Below are 11,204 nucleotides of genomic sequence, written 5' to 3'. Positions count from 1 at the left end.
ATAATTTTGTATTGTAAAATAACTTAAATTGGATATATTAGCATTTTTGACACTCCAAGTATCTTTTATATATTAATGAGATCGATATTGTTGTCCATTATGAATATATACCTTTTGATAACTGAAATAACCATGTTAAATATATTGTTGAACATCAAGTTAGTTCTAAAAATAGTGACCAATCGAAAAAATTGTTTTGCGAAGCTGCATGTCACGCACTTCCCTTTCTGACGTCATTGCCGGGTTGCAAGCGAGAGAAAGATGGCAGATTTTGACAATTTCGAGGGTGCTAATACCGCAGAGGAAGATCCTGCAGCGGAATTTCTTGCAAGAGAACAAACGGAACTTGCAGGATTGGAAGATGATAACTTCGCAGGAGATAGCTCGGCACAGCCAGGGGGAGGTATGCAGTGAAAGGGTTATTTTCTTATTCGAAACCACCCATATTTTCTCCACGCCCCCACCCTAGGCCTTATTTTTACGACGGTCGCTGCATTTGTACAACCAGCCTTAGACATTTCACTGGTCCTATAGTCCTTGCCAAACTGCCCAATAGTTAAGGTATCATAAGGACTAGGAGAAATTTGCCATCTGAAAGGGTTTGCTATATGTTATCACTATAAGGACAAGTGGACTGAAACACAGGAACTCGATGAATAGCGTGTATAGCATAATATATTCGTATTAAAAAAATCACACCCCTCTCTATACATATAGACAAGGAATGACACCCGCCATATTGGTTCTTATTCAAGATTTCACACTCTGTTCGAATCACAGCTCGATATCGCATGAAATGTGATTGTAACTCATTTCCAGATCTTTCAACCTATTCGAACTTGCTAAACCAACCATAGGCTACACAATCATGTTCATCTGTGGTCACCTTACCTCATATTTATTTTAAAACATCCATGAAATCTCAAACGTAAGATTTGCCGCTGAGGTAAACAGAAAAAGGTGGCCGGAAATTATGGTGCTACACAAGCTTGAACTCAGCAAACTCCTTCAGTTCAAATTCTATTCATAGCATATCGTGTTCTCAAAAACTGACAGTAGATAGCTCAGATTCTATCATCCTGAACTCTACAAACTATGCCTCAACAATGTTCATATTATTCTATTCAAATCTGATATACAAGCCACCTACCATGATACAGTAAGAAAGAGATGAGCTGAAATTGGGTTTAACGTCACGTCCAAGATTATTGCACTTATATAGCGACGTGCATGCATGTGTGTGTGTGTGGCTGCTTGTACTAGTCCGGACTGATGCCGATTTATAGTGCTAGCCCACTGAGATACCATGCCACAGTTTAACATGGATACCCCAATCAGACACAGTATACTGACTCCGAGCCGACCAGTCCTTGTTTTAGCCCCTTAATGCCGAGCGCCAGACAGGGTAACAACAAGTACCATCTTTTAACGTCTTTCGATATGACGCGGCCAGGGATCGAACACATGACCTTCCGCTCTCCGGGCGGACGCTCTACCACTAGACCACGGAGGCGGTCCAGTAAGAAAGATATTAGTATCTGAATCCACATTCCTCCACCATTTCACATTAACTTACTTCCCTCTCTTTCTGCACCTTTCTCACTCGCCTTTATGATATTAACACGAGTACTGAAAAATTGAATGGTATAAAGCGTTCAACATATCAGACAGGTATTTTTAGAATCATATCGATAATTGAGTTATGTACTTTTCTTCTGTCAACTTTGCATAAACTGTTTTCATTTTTGAAATATGTTTTTTCTTATCAACTCATTTTATTGTTCCAGGTGACTTTGATGCTTTTGGCAGTCAAGCCACAGAGCCTGCAGCTCAGGTAATACTTTAGCTAATCCTTTAGACACATCTTTTTGAAATGTGTTTTTTTTTTTACTGTGTTTTGCAATACTAACATGATTGAAGTAGGATATTTTCATATTGCTGTCTATTCATTTACTTGTTTATCTTTAAAGAATGTCAAACCTGTAAAAACAATGAGCATAAGTAATGTATTATGTCATAATAACTTCACTAGCTATGAATCACATGGGGATGGGGGATGCAGGGTAAGAATTGCTCCCCAGCAACCTATGCTGATCATGAAAGGCGACTTGTAAGGTTGTCAGAATCAGTGACTTAGTTGATTGTGTGTCTTCGTACCCCAGCGGCATGGATTGTTGCTCACGATTATGACCACTGGATTTACTGGCTGCAGTCATATAGCTGGAATATTGCTGAGTGCTGCATGAAACAACAAACAGAACAAAAACAAACACAAGGTAGAAAGGCAAACCTAACAGCTGTTTCCTTCATCTGGCATTTTAATGTTGGTAAAGTTTGGTGAAGTAGGAAAACTCATTATCTGGATACAGTAACGGACATTTCAAATTATTATGGTAATTATTAGTGACATTATGCACAGTACTTTGATCTCAATGCATGGTACACCAATATGTATAACTATTGTATTGGATATTGTGCTGTGTGCTGCATGAATTATGGTAGAAACCTAGCTTCCTGCATGGTTATGATTGTTGTACAATATCCCATGCTTGACTTTGTTATTTGTCATGCTATAGGAAGAAGAAGATGATGATGTTGATGATGAGTTTGCAGTGAGTTGGTTTAGTTCTACACTGTAGTCTGTTTCTTGTAGTGTCTGTCCAGTAGTTCTACATATATGGAAGACAGTGGGATGTCCTAACAGTGTGTATGTTTTGTATGTGATACATGTGCTACTGATTTGGGGGAAGGATTACAAACATAATCATTAAAATTATTGACAGTTACGCATAAGGATATCAGAAGAAACTGCTGTCATAAAAAGTATTTGTTTCTGAAAACAGTAAATAAAATTTATCTGTAAGATAATGATGATAGAATTAAGATCTGCTTAAAGTCAGTGAAAGCACTAACTCGACAGACTGCCATGATTGTTTGTTGAGAGCGTCAATATAACATTTTAAATACAAATGGACATTATTGCCTACCCATGGCTCATTATTCCAGAGGTTGTTAATCCAGGTGGATTTTATGATGATGGTTCTGTATGAATTACTGGAGCTTTACACTATTCATGTATTGCTTTGCTTCAGTAGAAATCACAGTCTCATTAAAATCCGATGTTTTACTCCGATATGATAGCTCTCTACCTGGAGATCTGAGGACGCTTCCATCTTTCTAATCGGCCAATCATCATCGAGGCTTCTAAATTCTTGGGGGGCGGTCGGGTAGCCTAGTGGTTAAAGCGTTTGCTCGTCACGCCGAAGACCCGGGTTCGATTCCCAACATGGGTACAATGTGTGAAGCCCATTTCTGGTGTCCCCCGCCGTGATATTGCTGGAATATTGCTAAAAGCGGCGTAAAACCATACTCACTCACTCACTCTAAATTCTTGGTATGAGTGAGTGAAGCATTCAAACCAGTATACATGGTATATCTGATTTCCGTATCTCCAAAATGAACAAAATCAACAAGTTCTAAACGTAGAAAGTATTGTGGCACCAATATTGTTGTGGGAATTTCATACCTCCTGTCATTTCTGAGTGCAGAGAGCTATCAGAGTAAAACATTTATTTTTTATGAAATTGTAGAAAATTAATTAGCTAATATGTACAGTGGCATTTGGTTTTGCCTTACTCGTTTCTTATTTCCTAACTATTTTCATCCAGTTTCTTCCATGCAGATATCTTTGAATCAGCTGCTGAGAGCTGAATCTTTGTCTTTTTTCTTGACATGCTTTTATATAGAAGGTCCTCTCTCAGTCTCTGTCCTTGTGGGAAACGGTTATGACCATAGTGACATCTTCAAACTCTTGATGCATACAGCATTGTTCAGACACATCTCCACCATCCCATGAACCCTTATCCCAGTTTAGAAAGTACCAACTCAGTAGATGTAAGACATGACCTGGTTGTTTCAGAATGATCTGTTTGGTGGTGGTCAAGGTGGTGGGTTTGAGATGGTAGGGGGAGACAACTCCTTGGGAGACGGACTCCTTGATATGGGGTCAGTAGAGCCTTCTGGAGGCCTGCTGGACATGGATGCTGCTCCACCATTGGTCAATGAACAGTCAGCCCCTGAACAATCTGTACCGGCAGTGAGCAGTTTGTATTACATCCCTGCCACCTCACTCCCTGTGTTTCCATTGCATTTAAAACTAACCGGTTATCATGGTTATCATTTGTTGAACAGTTAATACTGGTTTTCCCCATGTTGCCCAAGTGTTTGTATTTTGAAATAATAGTGACAGTATTCTGAAAGGAATCTTCAAACTTGTTAAGAGCAACTTTGGACATCGATGATCAAGATTGTTTGTTTTTTTAGGAAATTTAGAGAGAAAACATTATGCATGTCGTAAGCATGATGTTATTAGAAGTGAAACTGATGTTATGAACATACATCAGACCAAGATATTCAGTTGTTGTCCTTGATTACAAGCCTGACTGCAAGCTTTGGGCCATTGGTTATTGGCACGGACTGGTGACAGCGCTGTCAAACTGATGACATTGAGTTTGAACTAACCTTCATTTGGGAACTCCATGCAGAAGCAATAATGTTCCAAACACTTTTCTGTGTAGTGCACGTGGAAGCGCTACACCTCAATCATTCACATCCTTTTCATCTACAAGCATAATCCTAAACCAATATTCACAGGGCTCCAGATAATGTTTTTACATTTACTCACATGTCATCATTCACATTGGGTTTTGGTAAGTTTTCTTTGGGTATTCAGTGCTTTTACTCCCTTGGATCCTGTCTACTGGGTATTCTAACACCAACGAGTGGACACTGGTAAAATGATTCTGCTTAAATTGCTGTTTCATGTGACAAAATTGTATCTGTTCATGTGCTGGCACAAGTGTGCAGCATGTCATAATCTCACACCAGTGATTAACAATAAGCAGGACGTATCACCTTTTTATGCTTTATTCACTACAGTAAATTTCATGGATGCATTGTGTGATATATTATTACCCAGACTCACAGATTTTTGTTATGGTATTGTTGTTTTTTAATTTGTCATGTGTATTTGTATGTAAGCAACTCAAAATTACTGGGGTAATGGTGATTTATTTTGTGTATTTTACACAAATATGAAGCTTATCTGGAGCTCTGATGTTCAGCAGAACATGACATTGGTGACATCCTCCATTCCTTGTCAATACTTTATGATGGAGGGAAGTAGTGTATACAACATGATGAAGTTCTGACAGAGACCCTCCATTGCACTGGAACATGGTGTAGAAGATGTTGTAATTAAATTCTAGTTTTTCTGTAAATTGTTCTTACCTCTACACATTGAATGGGGAGATAATATATATTGGATCCATCGTTTGGAAAGTCCTAAATTGTTCCACTTTTTAAACATGTTAACATCACCATGGATACCTGAGAGCAAGGTGGATCTGCAGTATTGCCCTGTGTGTGTGTGCATTGCTTACACTACTGAGCAGATTGCCCAGGCCCTGTTTGGAGGTCCTGTAAATGTGACGACTGGCATAACAAAAATACTAACTCCCTATCTTGACGACAGATCCACAGACTTAGAAATTCATCATTCTTTAAGACTAGTCCAGAGGATTGATGTAAACCTTCTTTCCTTGTCCTTAAAGTTTGTAACTAGTCCTGCTTGAACAAGACAAAAATATTTGCTATTTTCATTTACTGTCAGTTTTATTCAGTTCTATTTTGTGGCAAAATGGAAGAATTGAGAACTGGTTAAGAATTATAGCCCACAAATGCAACCAGTCAGTGAGGACTACCAACATTGAATTTTTGCTTGTCTTCAGCACAATTTAGTAATTTCAGGCTAGCAGAATTGTGTGAATTTCAAAGGCTGATCTGCGTATGAACACTTCCATGTTGCTTGACTGTTGCTTTCCTTGTTTGTGATCTGTGCTCTTTGTGTTTCAGTTTGTTGCAAGCTCGTTGTTTGAAATCTGCACATTTGACGCATGTTGTTAATGATATACATAATGTACACGGTGTAACATGTTGTTTTACATGTTGTGGTTTGATTATTTACTTTGTACACAACTTCATATGGTGTTTTGTTGATCAATGATAACGTGTTACTAATTTATTTTCTTTTAACGTGTTACTAATTTATTTTCTTTAACATTAATTCATGCCATCAATCAGTTGTTAGTTCTTATGATTAGGGACAATCACAGCATACTTGTCAAAAACCTGATGTTGAAACTCCCTAAGCCAAACACTTCAAGGATACTGGAACCTGCCTTGTTGACAATGGTTGACACTGATGTTAGCCTTGTGGAACTGGAAGGCTATTTTGGTCCAAAATACAGCAGTGAACTCTATTGATATTTCAAGCAAGTCAAAAGTGGACCTGCTTTCCATTGAAAAATAGGCTGTAGACACAGCATGACCACAGCGTCTTGTACCATGACTTTCAACTGCTAATGAACTAGAAAGTAATTATAAGCTGTTGAGAACTGACAGGTCAGGATGCTTATCGTGTTGCTCCCGACACACTTGGACAAGTGGATAATTATTTGGTTTGGTTGATTTTGCAGACCAATGGCCCATCGGACGCTTATTCTGCCATCTCGCAGGTAGACACAGAAAGAGCTGAGCCTGAACAGATCAAACTTTGGAGAGAGGAACAGAAAAATAGATTAGAGAAAAAAGGTGTGTCTTTTGTGTGACTTTGTTTAAGGTGATACAGCATATGCACAGAGAGATGGCAACCAGCAGCTGAAATCATAATTTAAAAACCCATGAAGATTCGGGGTAGAATAGGTCTTAAGCAACCCATGCATACCGTAAAAGGCGACTATGCTTGTCGTAAGAGGCGACTTACAGGATCAGTTGGTCAGGCTCGCTGACTTGGTTGATGTATGTCATCCCAATTGCGTGGATTGTTGCTCATGATGGCAATCGCTGGATTGTCTGATCCAGACTCGATTATTTACCGACCGCGTCATATAGCTGGAATATTGCTGAGTGAGACGTTAAACAACAAACAAAACATGATTTTAAAAGGTATACCTTTCTATTAACAATAACAGTGATAAGGGTGGTAAAATTAGTGCTGCTCAGTATCCCAATTTGTGAAAGGCAAATGTGTATGATATAGTTACATGTCTTACCAGTATTGTTAATCATCACTCTCCAAAGTAATAAAAAACCTATGCTTATTTAAGCACTCTGTTGAAAATAAGAAACTTCTAATTGTGTGAAGAGGTCTGTTGGGTAGCCTAGTGGTTAGAGCTTTGGCCAGGTTGAAAGCTGGGAAAGTAACTACTGCATGTTGAAATTCAGATGTGGAAGAGGAGCAGAAGAAGGGGGATTGGCACGATGTGGCCAGGAAGGAACTCGAGGACTGGTACAAGCATCATGCTGAACAGCTGGAGAAGGCCAAGGAGAACAACAGGTAGAGCTGAACAAATACACATCTAGCAATTCATCATTCACATCTGGACTGCCTCTGTGGTCTAGTGGATAGAGCGCCTGCCCAGAGAGTGGAGGTTTGGGGCTGCGTCATACCAAAAGACGTTAATAGATGGTACTTGTTGTTACCCCGCCTGGTGTTCGACATTAAGGGGCTAAAACAATGACTGGTCAGCTCGAAGTCCGTATAAGGTGTCTGGGTGGGGTATTCATGTTAAACTGCGGCATGGTGTCTCAGTGGGCTTGCACTAAATATCGGTATTAGTCTGGACTGTTGCAAGCAGCCACACACATGTGCATGCATGTCACTGTATAAGTGAAACAATCTTGAACGCGATGTATAACCCCATTTCATCAATGTATGTTATGCATTTCAAATATTCCCATTCAAGATTCTCTTTCTTCACGGGGGCACGGGTGGCCCTGTCGTCTAAGGCGCCGCGATTCGCTGTGCAGAGTTGCGTCCCTTGGGCACACCAGAAACCTATGATTGTGGGTTCGAATCACGGTTCGCCCCGATTATGTTTCTAGGTTTGTCAGCACCATACCCGTGCTCGTGGGTTTCACCGAAGTGGTAAACGTCTGAGACCTGCATCACTTCAGGCTTTCCTCCCACATTAAGCTGACACACCACAATATAACTGGAATACTGTTAAAAACGGCGTTAAACCCAACTCACTCACTTTCTTCACAGTAGGATACCATGTTGAGGAAACATCTCTGACACTATTTTTTTTATTCAGTATTCTGTAATGCTCATTCCTGTGCCTTAGGAGCATGCAATTTTGTCATCACCCTACTCACTCCGTCACTTAAACTGCAAGACTCTTATAGACTATTATATGCCACTTAAAAGAAGTTCTTGAACACCTGACTTGTTCTTTAACCTCTTTTGAGTATAGATAAGTGTATAAAGGATTATCAATTTGCCTGTGGCACAGAAACCTTGTGCACATTTGTTCTGACCCCTCCCGGATATCTCATGGCATGACATCAGGTTAAATCCAACTAATCCATAGTGTATTTCAGAATGGTGCTTTGTGTAACATGTACGTTCGTGGGGAAGACTGTCTAGCCCAATCTTGGACTGCTGTTTTTCATTTCTAAAACCTAATATGTATTTGAGAAGAATATTCACTCTCACTCACTATTTTTCAGAGCTGCCGAGACTGCTTTCATCAAGGAACGTGATGAGTCCATCCCTGGAGCTCAGTGGGAGAAAATATGTCGGTTGTGTGAGTTCAACCCCAAGAACGTGAAGTCCACAAAAGATGTGTCCAGAATGCGCTCCATGTTGCTGCAGCTTAAACAAACCCCACTTGTTCGCTAGATGTTCATCTTATCCGTTCTAGATTATCTAGGTTGTCTATAAGGAATAGGGAAGGATGAAGTCGTCGTATCTTTTTATTTCCACAAAATAAGGTCCAAGTTACTCTTTCCTATATTGTTTACTACATTTTGGATCAAACACACATGGAAATCTTATTCAGAAATTTATTGAATTGACATTTTTATCTTTGGTCAGAATTGTAAATCCTTCAAAGGATTGGTTGTAGGAAGTGAGAGGCACCCTTGCCCTTTCCTCAGATAGTCCGGAATCATCGTGTTCCAACCACCATCTATGGTGGTCGACAAGTCAGCCTTGCTGCACATCCAAAGGTGCCCATGTATTTGTGTTTCATAGTTTGTTAAAATGTATACTCTGATCACTCATTGTAGGCAGGGACAATATCCAGATGGTGTTCCACAACCTGCATCAATATTCATCTTTGTTTGTGATATGAAAGTTTTATCAGGAATTATTCCTGTATGAGGAAAGGAGTAACTCACTTTCGATATAGTTAAGGAAATTTAGGGCATCTGCACTGACTATAATAATCAAACATGTATGTTGTAGATATTTACTGTTGTGGTTGGTTAAGAGAATGCATTGAAACCATGCAGGAATCATGCAGGAATCAAGCAGCAAATGATTATGAAATTACTGTAATTTGCTGATCAAGGAGTGAGTGTATGTCATTAGTCACATTTTTCAGTTACCATGGTTACTGTCAATTTCAGATCGTAGAGTGCAATTGTTTGTTGGAGATTTTAGAGTGAGAAATTTGTGTCTATGAATGACTGCATTCCAGGTGTATATTTATTTGACATGTCTACAAATAAACATTATCAGTTATATTTGTTAAATTGTTTGTTCTGACTAATGGTTCTCAAGGCACAGAAACAAGTAAAGAAATAGTCTCAACTACCAACAAAAAATAATGTAAAAATTAGCTTTTACTGTTTCAGCATCTGAAATTTTGAAAGGCAGTAGAAAGTATGTCTTCCATGTTTTGTTTGATAAATTCTTGTGGGCCTACTGCTGATCAAGTGAAGAATGGCCTTCATGGGAATTGGCTGCCTTGTTTGTTAAGGTTCATGCTGTTTTCTTATACATTAGGGGGAAATAATCTGTTTCTGACTAACCAAGTCTCATAGCAACATTTAATTTGATTTTCCACTCTTGACTTTCACACTATGGCCCCTGCAGTGATTCCGGGTTAGAGCTGGTCGACAGCTGCCTATGCTGGTTGTGACAGGTGACCTAGTGGATCAGGTGGTCAGACTTGCTTGATGGCATGTCATCATACACTGACAATGTGGATTGTTGCACACAATATCAATCACTGGATTGTCTGGTCCAGACTCGATGATTTTCAGGCTATTGTTCTAGCAACAAAAACAAGCATGCATGCACACCCACACACGTTGCTTGGCTGATTGTGTGTGGTGTGAATCATTGCTTGTGCTTTCAATGATTTACCTGGTCCAGACTTGATTGTTATAGCTGGAATATGGCTCAGTGTGTGATAAACGGGCACGGGTGGCCCAGTCAAAGGCACCACGATTTGCTGTGCAAGGTTGCGTCCATTGGGCACGCCAGAAACCTATGATTGTGGGTTCAAATCCTGGTTCGCCCCGATTATGTTTCTAGGTTTGTCAGCACCATTCCCATCACGTGGGTTTCACTGAAGTGGTAAACGTCTGAGACCTGCATCACTTTGGGCCTTCCTCCAACATTAAGCTGACACACCGCGATATAACTGGAATACTGTTAAAAGTGGTTTTAAACCCAACTCACTCACTCACTCACTCATTCAGTATGTGATAAACAACATTCACTCACATTCCATTTTTTGTTTTGTTGATGTGCCAATCTAAAGTTGAACTTTCTTGGCAGGCAATGAGAACAGCCCATACAGTCTGTGTGTGAAAACAAACTTCAAATTACAGCGAACAATATCAGCTTGATGCCCCTTTATATCCTGATTAGTGTATGTCATATTTGCTTGATGTGACACACCTTGCATAAGATTGTCCAATATGCATCATGATAAGGATGTGACACCTGGTACCTGCCACACCAGCCACACAAAGTACACAACACTGACTGCCATGTGTCAGCCTACATTTTTCGTTTGTTGTTTAGGTCACACTCAACAGTATTCTAGCTATATATGACAACAGTCTAAATAATCTAGTCTGGGCCAGACAATCCAGTGAATGAGCATCGATCCACACTAACATGCAACAACCAATCAGCTCGTCTGACCACCCCATCCTGTTATAAGAATCGGTTGCTGAAGACCAATTCTAATAAGATCTTCACGGATTGACACTTGTTATTGGGGTGGTCTTGTGGTAGAGCGTCCGCCCGGAGAGCGGAAGGTCCAGGGTTCGATCCCGGGCCGCGTCATACAAAAAGACGTTAAAAGATTGTACTTGTTGTTACCCTGTCTGGCGCTCGGCAT

The 11,204-nt window shown here is 40.0% G+C and overlaps 1 protein-coding gene across 3 annotated transcripts; it reads left to right on the top strand.

Moving 5' to 3' along the window:
* The first annotated feature begins 220 nt into the window (after positions 1-220).
* On the top strand, positions 221-9,591 carry LOC124147654 (clathrin light chain A-like). 3 transcript variants are annotated; one of them, XM_048382230.1, is made up of 7 exons: positions 221-403; positions 1,788-1,834; positions 2,577-2,612; positions 3,920-4,096; positions 6,537-6,651; positions 7,285-7,396; positions 8,572-9,591. In XM_048382230.1, exons 1-7 carry the CDS (start codon positions 262-264, stop codon positions 8,741-8,743), a joined length of 801 nt encoding a protein of 266 aa, XP_048238187.1. In that variant the 5' UTR covers positions 221-261; the 3' UTR covers positions 8,744-9,591. The 3 variants fall into 3 exon arrangements, with proteins under 3 accessions (XP_048238187.1, XP_046374297.1, XP_046374305.1); XM_046518341.2 differs by lacking the exon at positions 2,577-2,612; XM_046518349.2 differs by lacking the exon at positions 3,920-4,096 and having other exon boundaries at positions 222-403.
* Positions 9,592-11,204: the final 1,613 nt, after the last annotated feature.

This window comes from Haliotis rufescens, unplaced genomic scaffold, assembly GCF_023055435.1.
Source record: "Haliotis rufescens isolate VD_foot unplaced genomic scaffold, xgHalRufe1.0.p SCAF_1, whole genome shotgun sequence".
NCBI classification, from domain to species: domain Eukaryota; kingdom Metazoa; phylum Mollusca; class Gastropoda; order Lepetellida; family Haliotidae; genus Haliotis; species Haliotis rufescens.
Note: the sequence above shows the minus strand (reverse complement) of the source record. Positions and strands in the feature narration are given on the sequence as shown.

What these genes read in the sequence shown, in the direction of transcription:
- LOC124147654 (XM_048382230.1), top strand. Translation starts at nt 262, where the DNA reads ATGGCAGATTTTGACAATTTCGAGGGTGCTAATACCGCAGAGGAAGAT. An exon ending in CTGAACAATCTGTACCGGCA is followed by an intron (nt 4,097 to 6,536) that starts GTGAGCAGTTTG and finishes TTGATTTTGCAG; the next exon opens with ACCAATGGCCCATCGGACGC. An exon ending in AAGGCCAAGGAGAACAACAG is followed by an intron (nt 7,397 to 8,571) that starts GTAGAGCTGAAC and finishes ACTATTTTTCAG; the next exon opens with AGCTGCCGAGACTGCTTTCA.